Source organism: Lithobates pipiens, unplaced genomic scaffold, assembly GCF_037356315.1.
Source record: "Lithobates pipiens isolate NorthernLeopardFrog02 unplaced genomic scaffold, aLitPip1_a1.2 Scaffold_3, whole genome shotgun sequence".
Lineage (NCBI taxonomy): Eukaryota > Metazoa > Chordata > Amphibia > Anura > Ranidae > Lithobates > Lithobates pipiens.
Genome location: NW_027507790.1, coordinates 113351026 through 113369644, shown reverse-complemented (window position 1 = coordinate 113369644; position 18619 = coordinate 113351026). Strand labels below are relative to the sequence as shown.

The following is an 18619-nucleotide window of genomic DNA, read 5'->3' as shown; positions in this document are numbered from 1 at the left end:
GCACATTTTCCATCGGAAAGTCCGACTGTGTGTACAGGGCATTACAGTTGCCAGTGTTCTAATGTCAGCTCTCAAACAAACGTTAAAGCCCTAAAATGGCCAGTGTTCTAGCTGATCACATGCCAACTGGAGATCTAAACAGAGGCTAGGGTGACTTTGTCATTAGCTGTAAAGGATAGGAGGGTTGAGTTCTGCTTTAAAATGAGTATGATGAACTAGTATATAAAGCTGCCCCATTTCCCCTATCAATGTAATAGACACATCTCAGGTTAGAAACAGAGGCTTTGTTGCACACATTTACAAATACATGTGAAGTCATGCTTTCCTGTTATGGCACTCTGTAAAAGTGTGTTCTCAACCCATAATCATTTGTCCCAACTGTGGGACATATATAGCAACGCATAATAATTTGGAAATTAAAATATTGGGGCAATGTTGGGCTTGTTGTACCTCCAAGGAGGAGTGGTCGTTCCCTCCTCCTTGGAGATACAGCAAACCCAACATTGTTCAAGGCAGCTGAAGACCTCCAATGCACCACAAAATGGCCAGACAATAAATATTGCAATACAAAAATTCACTAGCACATGCTTCCCCTTGTCAGCACAAAAAAAAAAAAACAATTAAACATTTTCAACATCTCCCATTAAAAACTGATACTTACTGGCCTGCAAAGGGGCCTCTATAAAGTTTGGTTAAAGTAACTTAAAACTATCTTCTCAGTGTATTTGGCAGCAGTACATGGGCAGCAAAGCACATGGGGGCCATCCCTATAAATACAATCACACTATTCTTGGTGTAGTAATATGCAGTATATGGGCTGAGTTGAAAGGCAGGGGAGGGGTTTTGACAGGCGGCAGAGGCGCATTTAAAAGCGTGCCTCATCCTCCCCATTTTATAGCACTGACAATGCCCATGTGAAAGGGGGCTGGGGAATTCCTAAATAGTGACCACTAAACTCTTTAGAACCTGACATGCCTCCACACGACAAATATTGGTGTGGGTGACAGATTAATATACCTATTGTAAACAGGTACATGAATCTGGGGAACACACTGATTGTTGAGGTGTACTAGGACTGAAGTGTCCATACCGACACTCCACCCTCAGTGCAGTTGAGCTTCCTCCTGTCACTGCAGCTGTCACAGCGCAGCAATGGGGAGTTTTGTATCTGGGTTGACAGAGCCTGTTGGGGATTCACAGACACACATTACCCATCAGGTCCGCTTCCCTTATGATTGACAACAGGAAGTGGGGGAATCCTTAGCCAATAAATAGCTTGCCATTAGTTATAGAATCGGCCCACTGCCTGCTGCCAGTTACATGGAGAAAGCAGCCTTAATGGGGAGCTAGTGTCTCAGCTTCCACATCAGGCTCTACCCACTGCTGTGATAAAAGCAGTAAATACACTGCCCTGCTACACTGTGCACACTTTGCCTGTCTCTGTACACAAAATTAAGGTTAGTCTTAATTGTTTCTAATTTCATTATCTACGACTTGGAGGTAATTATTTTTTAATTTGGTGCCTTAATAGCAATAGCAAAGTAGTTCTTAACAGTGCAACTTTGTAATGAATCTGCTGCATGTGTTAATAAAGTTACCAAAATGGGTGGCAGAGATTTCTGAATCTGGTGCATGTCATTTTAAAGGGCCAGAATAGTGTCAGTAGGGATTTATTGCATTCAACCATATATATCTACCTGCTCCTTGCTGAGATCTGTGATCACTCAAACCCGAGAACAACAGACATTTTAGCAAAGGAGTCCCCAAGAAAATGGAAGATTGTCAAGTGGTTTAACTCTTCAGCTTCAAAAAAACAAAAGAACGTAAATTTTATTTATCAGTGGACTGATTCTTCAACCACTTGCCAACCAGCCACCGTCATTGTACTACAGCAGGTTGGCTCGTTCCCGCAAATTGCCGTCATTGTACGTCGGCTCGGAAACTCTATCTTGTGGGCGTGCGAGTGCCCACTGTCCAGCGGGGAGCCAATCAGCAGGTGTGGTGGACTCGATGTCCACCGGACACCCACGATCGTTCCCCGCAGTGACAGAACAGGGATCTGCCTGTGTAAACAAGGCAGATCTCCATTCTGACTGCGGAGATCACACAGATCTTGTCTTTCTGCTATTCAAGAAGACGAATCTGTGTGTTTTCCCAGGCAGCCCACCCCCCAATACAGCATACTTTTAGCACTGATTACTGTAATAATGTCATTGGTTCCCAAAAAAGTGTCAAAAATGTCAGTTAGGTTTCCGATCTGTCCGCCACAATGTCGCAGTCCTGCTAAAAATCGCAGATCACCGCCACTACTAGTAAAACCAAATAATAATAATAATAATAAAAATGCCATAAATGTATTCCCTATTTTGCAGACACTATAACTTTCGCACAAAACCAATCAATATAAACTTATTGTGATTTGTTTTACCAAAAATATGTAGAAAAATACATATTGGCCCAAACAGAGGAAGACATTTTTTTAATATACTTTTTTGGGATATTTATTATAGCAAAAAAATGTTTTTAATTGTTGCTCTTTTTTTGTTTATAACACAAAAAATAAAAACTGCAGAGGTGATCAAATACCACCAAAAGAAAGCTCTATTTGTGGGAAAAAATGCACATAAATTTTGTTTAGGGATAGTGTCGCACGGCTGCACAATCGTGAGTTAAAATGTCACAGTGCCGTATTGCAAAAAATGGCCTGGTCATTAAGGGGTTAAATCCTTCTGGTCCTTAAGTGGTTAAAGCGACTTCTCTTACTCTTACAAATAGTGCAACAGCTCAAAATGTACTGTTTTATTTCATGTATGTCTCTGCATAGGGAGATAAATGCATTCACAAAGCTCAATGGTTTAAAGAAATAATAACATCAAATCATTACATATATCAATCTTTGTACTCCTTATCAAATCATATTGCCATATATAAAGTATTATATATTATACTTTATGTCATCATTCATTTTACTGGTAACCAATATACATTTATTTTTATCAAAAAGCAGTAATTTGTAAATTAATACAGATAATACAGAATTCAGATACATTCTAAAATACAATACTTATGATCAGAAGATTAAACCACCCTTCACATCGGTGTCCTGGGCAGCACAGAGTTTATTTGCCACATTTTGTTTGTGATGTTTTACATTCTTTTTATAAAATAAGGTCTGTAGTTTTGTTTAAGAGTACATAGACATGCTTTCTTTATCTTTCTATCACAGGGTGTGATATGTGCGCAGATAATCGGAATGGAGAATGCCCTATGCATGGACCTTTGCATTCACTGCGACGCTTAGTGGGAACTAGCAGCACTGCATCTGTGGCACCTCCTCCTGAAATCCCTGAATGGTTGCGTGACCTACCACGAGAGGTTTGTCTTTGTACCAGTACTGTACCAGGCCTGGCATATGGCATCTGTGCAGCTCAAAGAATCCAGCAGGGCACATGGATTGGGCCATTCCAAGGGGTTCTTGTGTCTCCAGACAAGGTTCAGTCAGGAGCTTTACGGAATACACAACACCTCTGGGAAGTAAGTAACATTTATATCTCTCTAGCTTTTCCTATATGAAACGTTGCCAGTTGTATGAATTATGTGTTTATGTTAGTAGCCCACATTGGGTTGATTTGCTAAACAAGTAGAGAATGTCCACTGCAATCATCCAGTTATGTGCACAGCAACATCCTTTGTTTTTAAACACCCCTGCATTCAACTGGTTATTTGAAGTGAGCACATTGCTTAATAAACACTTTCTACTCTATTAGTAAATGATACCAGTTGAGCTTAAGAAAATTTACTAAAACGTGTTAATCAGGATGGTAAAATCAATAAAATGAATTTGATTAGTTCAAACAAAATGGCCCCCATATTACTTTCTGGTTGGTGAAATACACTGCCCACTAAATAACTTGTTGAACTAACCATGTAGACTCTAAGGCTAAGTACACACCTTTCTGTGTACATTGATATTTATTTTTATGTGTATCGTTGTGTTTTTTTCTGCACTACTTTGTTGGGTTCTGTTGCAATGAAATGTTGAGGAAAATTGAGGTTTCTGAGAGAAGGGCTGGTTACCGTGTGCTGGAAACTTTACTAAAATGCATATTACATTTGTTTTCACGAGCTACCATTGCCATTGCCATCAATAGAGCCTACAATGCTGCATTTATTCCCAAAAAACACACCAACAGATGTCTACTAGTACCATTAAAAACAATGGCAAAGTTGTTCACATGCATTAACATGCGTTCCAATTCATGTGCTGGACGTCACAAACAGCATATTACAGTATACTGTAAGTTACATTTTAAAATGCTCATTGATAAATGTATCTAACTACAGAGAGTCTCATGCCTATACTATTATATTGAAATGTATTGGCTGTTTTTAAGCGCGGGGGCTGGATTCATAATGGTGAGTAGTAGGAAACATATTGTACCAATGAGGTGCTACCTGTAATCTGTGGAGAACAGTTCTGGTTTTCTCTCTTTATCAGTGAAAGAAACTGAAGTTTTCAAATTGAAAATAATTAACGATTCAGATCCTAAGAAGGGAACTCCAGACAAATAATAACAATAAATCAACTTATGCATTTATACATATATATATATTATTTTAACTATAGCTAGTATGTATGACCGAATTTGTGTTCATTAGCTTCCTGTAATCAACTATATAGCAGCACTTTGACTTTTGGAAAGGAGGGTTTGGATAAATTTGTCTCTAAACAGGCAGTCTAACATTTTGAACAACATTTTGATGTGAAGAAATCATTGAAATCCTGGAATCATTATTATTATTTATTTGTTGTTCTGCCCAAACGTGATTTAGTTATATTTAGTTAAATTTGTCATAAATTGGGAAGTTCAGCTATTGATTTGCTGCTATAATTTATTTTGCACAGCAGAGGATAAATATAAAAGAACTGGCCAAGGAAAGCCAAGTTACTTGACTACTAGGCAGTGAGATGTGGCCATTATCTGGGTATGCTGGACAACACACTGTTTTTCCTCCTTGGCTTAAAAGGCTATATGCATTATTTTTTTATACTGTTGGATCTACATGAGTCCTGCTTAATTCAACATTTGCTCATCAAGTGAGGCACAGGTCATAAATGCTGCTGCACAACTCGTGTTTAAATTTTATAAGATTTAATTGTAATAAGGAGAATGGGCAGAATAAACACTTTATGTTCATATGGTTTAACTACTTATGGAGTTTTTTTTACATTGCTTTAAAAGAGAAGCTATTTCAGATGTGGAAAATGAAAGTCAATAGAGCAGTAATAAGGCAAATTCCTGTGCCAAGTTTTTACAGCAGGAACCCATAGCAGATCTCACGATTATATACAGTCTTACTGCTGCTACTATTATTATCATGAAGTGGTAAGAATTTAATTTCACAAATGTTGAGTGTGTCAAAATGAATGACCAGAAATAGGCCCATGAGTCCCAGGCCCCCAGCATGAATGCTGATTTAGAAAAATGTTGTTCTCACTCATTGCATGTGTGGCAATATTATGGTTTTATGGTTAGAACAGATATGGAGGGCCTTTGAATATTTGGAATTCTAAGATTTACCAAGCTTCTTTTGTGCCTTTGTTCAGGTCCCCCAAACATGGCTATGACATTTTTTTTATAACAAACCTGACCACCAGGGTACTCTAGATGAAAGCTCAAGGAGCCATCTGGACATATAGCCATAAAATAAACACATTTGATTGAGTCAATGGGGTTGATTTACTAAAACCGGAGAGCGCAAAACCTGGTGCATCGGTGCATGGTAGTCAATCATCCAACTTCCGCTTGTTCAGTTACACTTTGACAAAAAAGCTGGAAGCTGATTGGCTTCTATGCAGAGCTGCACCAGTTTGCACTCTCCAGTTTTAGTATATCAACACTAATGATTCTATGCCAAGAAATTGATGAGAGCGTGTCAGTTGTTTGTGTGTATGGTAGATATTATTATTATTATTATTATTATTATTATTATTATTAATAATAATAATAATAATAAAAAGTCTGAAATTGTCATTCATATTTTTCACTAAGGGCCATAACAGTAGAGCTATGTCATCGTTAGGTCATCCACCACTATCTGACCTCTGCTACTACACCCCTGGTCTTATGCTGTGTTTAAAAAGAAACCTTCCACATTTAACTGTGGCATGTGGTTTTATTCATTGAGTGGCAATAATATTGAACCTTATTTGCAATCCTAAAACAGAGAACTGATCTCAATTACAGACTTGAAGAGACAGCTAAATTGTTAGATCCCTTGAGCCTGACATTGAACTCAGGCCACTCAGCGGAAATCTTCTTATCAGACATGCTAACATTTGCTTTATTGCTTTACATGGCCCTTTGCAATTTGATGAATCTGTGTGTTTGACGAGATGTGAAATATATGCTTAATGTTTGCATGTAGTATTTGTATTTGTCCTTTACAGAATTTTAACAAAAGTGCATTTGTCCAGGAGACAATCAGTACAGATAATTATTGTCTTCATCCTATAAATTAATCTTTAATTAATATTTAACCTTTGCTCACCAACTTACATGTAATACATTTAATATATAGTTTATACAGTATATTGCATATATGTATATATAGTAGATAGATATAATTATTGTAATATCAATATGTCATTAAAGCTACTGTGCTATTTTTATTTATTTATATATTTATGTATTTTTAGGTTTAAATTGTTTGCTTTCACTATAAGTGTTATTTTCATTTATTTGAAGAAAAATAAACTGACCTTATGATGCAGACCAACTGAGGATTCAATATATTTCACATGACTTCCTAATGCTCAGCCACAATTCTCAACTGGTATTATACACAGGCCTATCTCATAGTGCCATTTATTTCACTGTTCAATAATGACTCTCTTATGGTAAATGTATGTTTTACCATAGCCACAGCAGTAAAGATTGCCGACATTAAAGAAAATGTAGATAGTGTTTATACAAATAGAAAAAAAGAGATTACTATTAATTGGTAAGTAAGTTATTTTTTTTTTTTTTTTTTACCTTGCACAGTTTGTAAGTCAGTAAATTGCATATAGACTACACATTGCATAGGTACATACAGGACAATTTTAACATACAAAATTGGACTTTAAAGTTTCCATAAAGAACGTGAGGGATTAATTAAGAGATACTTTATTACAACATGTATCTTTAGTTAGAATATATTAATGTATTAATGTAGGGAAATTAATTGGTATCCACCATCAAAACATCTTATAGAAACTGCATTGCTACAAATTACGGCTGCTATGTAAGTACATCACATAGCAAAAATAAAACATATTTTTACCAGTTAATAATTGGTAAACACAACGTCACCTTATTTGCTAAAATTTGTTTTGCTAGGTGAACATACATACATCTATGAACCATACATCTATGGTTTAGAATGCAATAGGATTTTAATGAAGCATTTGAACAGCTTTTAAAAAAGTGAAAGTAAAAACTACAATGGAAAGGAAAAAAATACTATTTCTTGCTTTGAAAAACAGACTTTATTGTAATGATAAAAGTCATTAATGCAATGCATTGTCAATGCATTAAACTATAAACTGTCTATTGCATGTTCTTTAAATCATGTTCAGTTATACCATGTTTAAAATAATGTGTATGTTCACAGAAATGGGTAATATTTAGACTGGCCTGTTACACATTTCTGTTTGTTTTACAAATGAATGCTGCAATTGTTGAAATATATAGCCGCCCCGTATTCCCAATAGTTACAGTAACATTAGTGGGAGTGACTATTAGGCAGCATGAGCTAATAATTCCACACTCTGATTTATACAACTCATACAAGCACCCAAGAGGCCATTCTTCAAGTTATTACACTTACATTGAAATACATGTGGCTTACGCATAAAAACAGCAGTGACATCAAAGCTTATTTAAACACCCGCCATCATTTTCTTATAGAACTAAAGCATCAATGGAAGAGGCAGATTTTGAAATCCATTTGATGCATAAGGTGCAGACTGTGTGTATTTGTCACCCACTTATTTATTTTTTAGCCATACAAACTTACCATCTCTTGTTTCTGGTCTCGAGATGTGAGAACTATTTCCTTTTAAAATCACTTTGGTTTCTTAGGATTGTCCTGCAAAAAAAAAAAAAATTGATAATTTGTAGCTAGGTGTTTTAGCAAGTATTTTAACAGCATATTCTTAAGATGAATTGACATGAAAAGTATATTATAATTATTTTTTTTATACATTTTCAAATTTAAATAAAACTATCAATCTTTTAAACAGCTGTGAAATTTGGTCACTTATTCCTATACAGAATAAAAAAAAATAGAATAATATTAATTTTGACACATGCTGACTATATGCTTTTTTTACATTTATTTTATACAACTTTAAAGCTACCCTGTCACATGTGAAACACAATTATGACATTGCAAAGCAGGCTGGGATATTATTGTGATATAGCTCTTTTTCAAATCATTCTGTCATTGTTGTGTGTTGCTTTTTATGTAAGACTTATATATGCAAAGATCAGTATATTCGCAAGTCACACACCTAAATAATACTTTATACACTGAAGCTGGAGTGATTTATGCTGAATGGCCATCCCAGAATTAATTGATTATAATGTTGTAATTTAAACAACTGAAGAAAAAGATGAAGTAAACATCAGTTTGTATGAAAAAAAAAAAAAAAACAAGTAATAGGATTATGTATATGTTTTACTTTTGGCATTGGACTAAGGCCTTGTTCACATGATCAGAATATCATACAAAAAATACCGCTTTTCAAGCAATCAGCCATTGTCCGAAATTTTCTGCAAGAACAAAGACGAAAATGTTTCTCGTACGATACCAGATTGTGCAATTTTCATTTAATCATTACAGTTTTCATCCAAAAATACAATACAAATACACAACAACACATGACATCACTTCAGAATTTTTATTCTGTCGTACAACAATTTTCGTACTTTAGTAACCTATTTGATATAGAGGTTAGCATCTGCGAATTAAACCAAAACTGTAATTGCACACATGGTTTGATGTATGATCGTAAATTCAAGGTTTATCACTTTTTTATGTGTACATATAAATATTATGCAAAAAAAAATCTGCTGATTCACATAATCAGTACAAACATATTAGTTTACACAAACTGAAAACACAAAACCTGCATCAAACATTAAATTGATGTGAAATACATAATGTGAAGCTGCAATGTCTAAAATTACCTGTATGTAGCCATAAGCAAGAAATAAAAACAACTATAAAAGAATATGGTCGATATATATCGATATATATATATCGATTTATAGATCGATGTACTACAGTTTGATGAGCCCATGATCTGAAAAACACCAACTGTAAAGAAAACCTTAAAAAAAAAACTTTTTCTAAAATAACAGTGTGTGAAAACTGAACGGGGATTTATTAGTCTATACACCTTACTATAGCCTCCCGAACTCTCTAAATATTGGAAGCCATTATTACTATTTTACTTCTATGAGCCAAAGTAAACATTTTCAGAGTATATACTTGAATGTGATTTGCAGGACATATTGAACTGAAAGAACAACAAGGATTTTTATGATCAGAAAAAAAAAATCTAGAGCTTTACTTTTGTGTACAGGCGTAGAGCAATGAAATGTCTAAAATTCCAAAGAGAATAGTTCACACTCTGACGACCAGGATACCTCTGATAGAATCAGGGGAATCTCTGTCAAACTCAAAAAAAATGTTTAACGTTTTACAGATAGCAAATCCTCCATAATATATAATAATGAATAATGAATTTAGAAGATTTTTTTGGCAAATGCCTTCAGGACAATTGGTCAGAAGCATTCCAAACGCCAAACACCTGTAACAGCTTGTAAAAGGATGTGCATATGGCACATTTCATTTACAGGCATATTTCATTTTTAACTATTTGAGAAAAAAAACGAAAACTAAACGCAGCTAAATGTGGCTAAGTGTGGCCTGTAAATGCGACAAAACTTATGTTTTTAAACTTCAGTTACTACCTGTCAAGTTAAATCATTCAGGAGAGGTTGTAAAATGTCCCATGTACATTAAGCCGAAATGTCTTTTGGGGTAGAAACATAGAAAACCGATGGCAGACCAACTGATCCCATCAAGTCTGCCTCTTTTTTTTAAACTCTTTTTTACATTTTTGTCTAAGTATAGACATATATTTATTTTAAGCATGTTTATATTCACTTACTGTTGATTGGCTCATTACTACTGCCAGAAGTCTGTTTTAAGCATCCAATACACTTTTATAAAAATATTACTTTCTAATTTAAGTCTTGAACTTTGCTCCTGCTCATTTGAGGTCATGCTACCATGTTCTAGATCCTACTATCATATCCAAAATACCATCTTCATGAACCTCATTCACACCCTTGACCTTGTTAAATGTTTCAATTATGTTCCCCTTTTTTCTTGAGGCTGCAGAACAAATAAAATCTGCCAAGGATACTTGCACATGTCTAATAAGAAACAAAAGTCTTTAACAATGTGTTTTTCTATTAGATTTAGATATATATTATATATGTTTATATATTGTCTATCAATTCATATAATATATTTATACACACACACACCCACACACACACACATATATATATATATATATATATATATATATATATATATATATATATATATATATATATATATATATATATATATATTTAGATGTATATATAATATTTTGCTATTTTTCAAGTGCACTTAGCAATATTATGTTTAATTCCAATTATGGTTAAATGAATTATTCATTCTTTTTAGTAATGAAAGTTATGAATGATAACAAATAGTTAAGTGACAATAGCTAGGGCAGGAATGATGTAAAATTAGGACCCTGAAGTAAAAAATGAAAAAAAGAAGAAAGTGAGTCTGGGACATGTGATATCAATGCTATACTAGGCCAAAAATATTACTCACATTTGTTAATGTTCCGTTTCTAGCCGATTCAAAGATTCATGACTGAGCTACTCACTTGCACAATGCAACTTTGATTTGTTTCAAGGAAAAACAGTGTGAGGCGTATTAAACAAACATTTTCTCTGGGTACATTGCATTACATATCATGTATGCCAACAATACATTTCATGCCTTATAAACATTCCTGGTCCTTTTCATTTTGAAGTAATGGCAAAGATTCCTCTATAATGTTTGTGCAATGGGAAGTCAGAAATTTTCTCAGCAATTAGGTATTATGGATGAGTGTGAGATAATTTTCCCCTCATGTGTTTGCTAATAAAGAATTGAAAAGGCGCATTTGATTCCAACATGTAGGAAAACATTATCTCAGTTATTAATGTGTCTTTATTCCCAGGAGATAAATTAATCTAGTTGCATATGGTTTCCCCTTTCTGGTTAACATCACAGTTTTATAGAACTAGACTGGAGGAATGCTTGCACAGTACGATGACATTTCTAAGGAGGAAAAACTCGGAAGTTTCAAAAGTAAAACTGTGTGCACTGATGGAATAGATTTACAAAGAACATAATTAGAAAACTACAGCAATTTAGTTCTTCAAAAAAATGACAATCTACACTCATTGCAGTAATTGGAGTTTAAATTGTTAGTGAAATAATTACAAATTGCGATACAGTACATATTTAGTGTTTCTTTACCACCTTAATGGTTTACCACTCAGGTCAAGCTAAATTCCAGGTTGACCTCCCCCCTTTCCCGGTGTCTGGCAAACAGTCCCCTTAGCGTATTCCCCATCACCATAGTTTTTCTGCTTTTTATTTTTATATACATATAGTTTACCAAGGGCCTTTGGTTTGGTCACAGGATGTAACAAGTCATCTTCTTTCTCTTCTTCCTGTGGAGGTGGGCGATTTTTATATGCTGCAGTGAAGAGAACCTGGTAATGACTTGGCCTGTTCCCAATGAGCCAAATGGACCTTTATGATGTTTTGATTTTCATATTATTCACATTCAATGTTACTTATATTGCAAAAGATTGTGTTCACATCATAAAAAATTAAAGTGGGCAAAGGCAGAAAAAGAGTACAATTTCAGAAATTCATTTTTCTTTTTAAATTCATGCTATCATAGAAGTGAACAATTGGAAATTGTCGGTTTACAGAGAGCAGCCTATCAACTATATTGCATAAAGTCAAACAGCTAAGCTATACTGTGTGCTTGGATCCTGCAAAGAATTATTTCATGGTTGCACACACAATGAAATTATCAGTACACTAACAAACTTGACAAAAACATGTGAGTTTATATGATAGACACCCTGATGCATATGCATTGTTTGTAGATGACAGGTTCTCCTTAAAACTGCCAAATGGTAGAGTCATATTGAATTTAAAGATAGCTATGTTGACTTTCTGAGGGTGGCAACAGATTGTCCTATAATTACGAGCAATGCTACCAATTTCCAGCAATGTCTGAAATTATAGGTCCATATCAGATGACCTTGAGGGTAATATTGAGCACATCCATCAGGTGTTGATGCTGTACCCAGCAGATCTGCACAGCTAGAAGATCCAATCTACTATGAAGTAAAGAACTTATCCTTCAGAACGAGTCCAACCTGAGTAAGGTCTGGTGTTGGATGGTGTGGAGCTTACCTAGGTGGATAATATCACTGGACCACCATAGTGATAATGCTTGGGTCCAAGTGGCCAAATGCAAAGCAGCTTCCAAATGGAACAAAATGATTTCACACTCTTTACGTGTGAATGAGTGCACTTTTTAGTTAAGTGAAATCAAATTAAAGTATGTAGTCTGCAGAATCTCATGGAATTGGAATATTAGCTGAAAATGCAGTATACAAATCCCATTTTAATATTCTTATAATGCACACAGGGACTTTGCCAAACATTTGTAAAAGTTATAATTATGTTCTTGAGTAATCTGTCATTTAGGATTTTCAACTTTTTAAAGGTTATGTTTTCAATTTAAATGATCACCTTATTTACTTAAAATGTTCACAGACATCAGCCGTTCAATTACTTGTTCCTAATTTTAAAGCTTTTCAAATAGCATGTGAAAATTCTTACTTGATGGTGAGCTGGCATGATTTTGCAACAGACGTTAATAATGAGATCTCCATAGTGTTGGCTACCATTGAATGTTATTTTCCATGTTGACCCAAGGAGCGTTAACTGTTTTACATAAAATATCCTAAAAATCTTATGCTAGAGGTAGCTGAAATAAATCCAGCCTTGTGATTTTGTAGCTAGTACAAAATTATTTGTAAAACAAAAAACTCTGCATGAACATAAATGCTAGACTATAAAGTTCCAAATGTGCAACACTAAACATTATAATAACATGTCCATAATCATTTCACATATGTTGAACCTGCTAAATCCGTATGAGGATAAGACAGAAGAACAAAACACCGGCTTCAATGAGGATAAGATATAAAAACCCAACACCGGCTTCAATGTGGTATAAAACAGCACTTAACACTACAGTAATCAATTCAAGCCTCTTACCAGATGTCTAAGTTCCCAACCAAAAAGATGGTTGACGTCAAGATGCTTGTAGTCAGTTGTGACGAAACACATAAGACGGGACCTACGACATATGATGTCAGCACGATGGATGCTGTGGCCATCGTTTTGGTTAGAAACAATGCAGTTGTACTTCTTGTAACATGTGAGTTAATTACCAAAACAAACTATTGATTTTACTTGTACATACGTCACTATGGAATTTCTTTTATATTTTCAAGGATATGATTACATATTTTGGATCTGGGCTGGCTATTACATGACGACCTAACTCTGGGACCTTTGGTGTCATTGGAGCATTTGAGAGATCCTTATAACCATAAGCTTCCTACCTCTATAATCTGAGGGTCATAGAAATCTGGTAAGAGGCTTGAATTGATCACCGTGGTGCTTAGTTCTGTTTTATACCACATTGAAGCCAGTGTTGGGTTTCTCTGTCTTATCCTCATATGGATTTAGCAGTTTCAACATAGGTGAAATGTTTATGTACCTTTTTTATTATAATTTGTAGCACTGCACATTTGGAACGTTATAATTTTTTTGGTTCATGATCATTGGACTTGTGTCTGCTGGCTGCTACTACTAATTCAAATATTCATTGCATATTTGTATTTTGATCTTATCCAAGCGTGGATACATTTTTTTACATTACTGGATATATGCTAGAAAATTTGAGATATTACATGCATTTTGAGATATTTGTATAAGAAAATTTTTAAAACAATAGTGAAATAATCTTAAAACTCTGTTTTACTAACAGAGCAGTTAGCACCCTAACTGTATTCACTCAATACTTATTTGAAACAAGATATTAGGTAAACATTATTTCTTTACCATATGAGCAACTGTCAGTAGATTTTATAGGCGTAACATTATAGCTATAGATGTTTGTTTTATTCATTGGTTCCTCTGTTTTCATTAGATGACCTAATAGCTCTGGTACCAGTCATAATAGGATGTAGCAGAATCAAAGGGGAGAGAAGAGGAACAATACGCAGGGACCTACCAATGCACAGGGACCAGCCAATATTGGGTGAGCTGTAGTTGAATGTTCTGGGATCAGAAAACATTCAGTCCTGGGTAGCTCCTTGGTTTTATATTGTGTTAACACACCAACAATCATTTTTGAATTCTGTCAAGACTCCTATAATTCTTAATTTTTTGAATGTACTGATTCATACACTTAGATACAAAAGTACATTTCACAATACACCTAGGGAGTACAGTGAAGCTACAAGACAGCATGGTTATTTACTAAAGAAGTAGAGAAAATTCACTTGACAAAGTTAAGCAGTGTTTACTATAAATACCCAATCATATGCAGATGAATGAAAAAAATAAACAAAAACAAAACAGGCGCTTGCCTTGCTCACAATTGGACAATTGACATGGTAATGGCTACTCCTTGTTTAGTGAACATTTCCTACTCCTATCAACCATTTCCTTTGTAGGGATCCATGGAACCACTTTTGTGTGCATGCTTCTGGTTGGCACGTGCAGGCGCTGCATGAGAAAAAGATAGCATTCATAAAAAGAGATAGTTGGGTGGCAAGCCACGCCACAGCTCCCCTCTACTCCCTGTACCTGCACCGTTCCTTCTGATTAGTACATGTAAGATAATCAGGGCATGCTCTCCCCTACATAGAAATTTGGGGAGGCACACACACCGATACCTGGAGTCAGCAGCAATGTGCGGATAGCTTTGTAAGTGTACACATTTTTGTCTATTTATGTGCATGTTTGTTATGTGTTTGTTAGGCAAAAAATATATTAGACAAATACATACTGTATCATTTTTGTATTGTCTTCTTTTTAGTGAAATGTTAAGTGAGAGCAGTTTTAGCTTATTCACTTTTCTTTAGTGTTTAGGTAAGATAAAATGTTTTGATCGATGAACTTATACTTTTGCTCAGCCAGCATAGTTATCAGTCAATTTAATTGAACTACACCCTCCTCGTTAACCAGTAAAAAGCATTTAATTGTGCAAGTCAATTTTAGTTTTTACACAGAGATAAACACACATCTTACAAAAAAAAAGATATATATAAATTACAACAAACCACATCTTGGGACACAGAATACTATTGATTTTATTTCCTTGCATGATGTTTGTTGCTGATTAAGCAGAGAATGAAAGATTTCTCTACAGTAGCATCTTAGAATTTAGAATCTTAGAACACGTTCTATATCATACGTTGGTACATTAGTCCTAGGCACTAGAAACACACTGCAGTACATTTAGGCACAAACAAGGTAAGCATCTATGCCCCCATTGCCTCAAACGTAGCCTGACCCTTACTTTTAACTAGTAAGAAAAAAAAATTTCCACATAAGTTTCAATTCTTAGTTGTTTCATCCTATTTGTTTTAAAATTGTGTGTAGATTTAGTTCCTATAACTATGTTAGAATCACTGCAGAGATTCCCATCTGCATTGGTTTTCTTTATGTCTGTGTCTACAGTTTATTCTGCTTTCTCAATATCTCCCTTTGTAGCCACTCATTTAGATGCACTGGGAGAAGAGACTACAAGTGTAAGTGATGACAAATGATGAGCTCAAATGAAAGAATACATCCCTAGCATGTCTTTAGATGAGAATGCTCCTCCCTGCTAGCCCCTGGATGGTGTAGACTTTAGCTGTGATGTGCTGAATAGTTGCTTGATTACTGTTCCAGAAGCAGGTCTGATAGAATGTAATCAAGCAACTTACGGGCAGACTTCAAAGCTAAAATCTGCATCATCCAGTGGCCAGCTAACTCCCTTGAAATGCACATCTAAAGGGTGCCTGGGAATGTGTTCTTTCACTTGAGCTCAGATGAAACAGCAGTACAATGACTGGAGGGACTACAGGGAACTATTTGAGATGTAGTTTTGCAAGGAAGGAAGGTGATGTATCACTCCAAGCGCTGGCAGTTATGAAAAGCTAGAAATACTAGAAGCATCAGATGCAGCTACAGGGATAGACTGAGAATATGTGGGTTACTTTCAAAGTAAGAAATATATATATTCAACAATACTAATACAGCATTTTGCATCAGTGATTAATGCTCTTTATCATTACTTAATGTAAAGAATGTGAGCTTAGAACTACTTTAACTTCTCCATCTCCCTCTAACACTGAAACTTAATCCCTAACATAACTCTGAAAATTAACTTACACTAACTCCCAACTCTTAACCTAGCCCATAAATGTAACTTCCAACCAATAACCTACTACTTGAAATAAACTTTTTGTAGCAACCCCTTGTTGCCTTATGAGTTTATGTGAAATCTCCATTGATAGCTATAAAATAATAGTCACCAGAACCTTTGTGGGCAGTAGCATGGGAATGGTAACTATGGACTATCTCCCTTGTACTTGTATCTAAATGTTTGTCTTACGGTATGTCTTTTCTGTCCTGTTTGCAGATTAATGTTTTATATAAAGTATTATACGTTGTAATCCTTCATGTAATCTGTGATTTTTACCCTTTTCCTGTGCAATAGATAGATTGCTGTGTATTAGTTTAGGCCTCCCTTCTATTTACCAATACATTTTTGTTATTGTGTTAAAGATTTTGCTCATGGTCAAAGAACGCTCATTAACCCAAATCATATCTGAGAAATATTAAATCTCAAATATAACATATGGGTAACACTCTGGAGGTGGTAAGGGATCCCCAGGTGGCTCAGTGGGCTAGAGTTTTACATCCCGGAATCCTGGTCTCTATATAGGGTGGAGTAAATTGCGCACCATTCACTTTAAGAAGGTTAAAAGAGTTTATTAACGCCAATAAATTCAGTGAGAGAGGGGTTAGGGCACAGGATATTCAAAAAGAGTAAAATGCAAGTTCTGTATCACCACTCACAGTCAATGCAGAAAAAGGATATTTGCGCCATACCAGATCTTTGTACTATTCAGACTGGGAGGCAATAGAAACTTCATCAGCAACACATACCCTACCCAGGCAAAGTCTGGGAGACAAGCAAGCTTTCCAAGTTCACTCCTAAATATTTATATCCTCCCCCAGTATGCACTACTGGCAATAAACCCCCTAGAGAAACATAAATACTCATAACTCAAGTTATTAGATTTTCTTACACTGATGCCAGGAACACACCCCAACAGCAGACAGAAGCTAACAATAACACAGAACTTATTGAAATCCTGAAGAAACCAGAATTATCAATTCAAACACCAGCTGACTATAGCCCAGCAACATTAAATTAAGGTTAAGAACATTACTGCACAGGACAGGGTCCCTATACTTGAATCTTAATCTAACGATAACACTTAACTTCACTCCTCCCATGTAAAACTTAATTTAGGCCTAAGGAAGGCCACAGACAGTGCAAATATCTTTCCTGCAACCACGGGTTTCAGACAGTGCTGACAAGAGAAACCTTCCTGCAGATGAATTGTCTGCTCCCAGCAGGGGGATGGGGTGGATGGGGAAGCCAGTGAATATTGCTTGCAGTTGCTATAGCTGCTGGCTGGTTGTACCCAAGTTGATCGATCTACAAACTTGGTACATTCAGCCTGCCCACACACATTTGGAATCTCGACTAGTTCTTACTGAACTGGCCAAGATACGAACCATCTGTGGCCGGCCTTACACTAACTTAATCTTTAACAACCTTTAATCCTTTTCATGACCAGAGATAACTGAAGCCTAAATGCTCAGACCAAATTTAGCAGCTTCAGTATGCATCTGCTCAATTTAAATACTTTTTACAATGCTTTTAGGGACATAGAAAGTGTTTTTTTTTTTTTTGGTATACCATGGAAATAAATACAGTGTTCATGTTTTTAATATAAATTGGCACATGGTATTTTAGAAATGCATATTTAATTTTTCTGGACCAGTCTTTATACAAGAATTTATAAAAAACTGTTTTTTACATGAATGAAACAATACCTAAACCCAAGAATAAAAAAGGGGACTGGCACACTGCAAAGTATTACACTTTTGTATTTGTATTTATATAAGCTTTAGCTTTTTTAGACATTCTGTTGTCCCGTAACAGCGGCAACCTGTTTCTATTAGCTATTATTGTGCCTCTCTTTGCGGGAGTCACGATGATTGCTGAAGCCAGAAGAAATGTTTATGAACAATCCAATGTGATCACCATTGCTGAAAGTTACCT

At 35.4% G+C, this 18619-nt stretch overlaps 1 protein-coding gene across 1 annotated transcript in view; it reads left to right on the top strand.

Annotated features, from left to right (window-relative positions):
- PRDM6 (PR/SET domain 6) overlaps positions 1-18619 on the top strand; it is a 180823-nt gene that overhangs the window by 28420 nt on the left and 133784 nt on the right. Inside the window, exon 3 of the mRNA XM_077462187.1 lies at positions 3227-3534. Within this exon, the coding sequence (XP_077318313.1) occupies positions 3227-3534 (308 nt within the window). The remainder of the gene's footprint in view (positions 1-3226; positions 3535-18619) is intronic.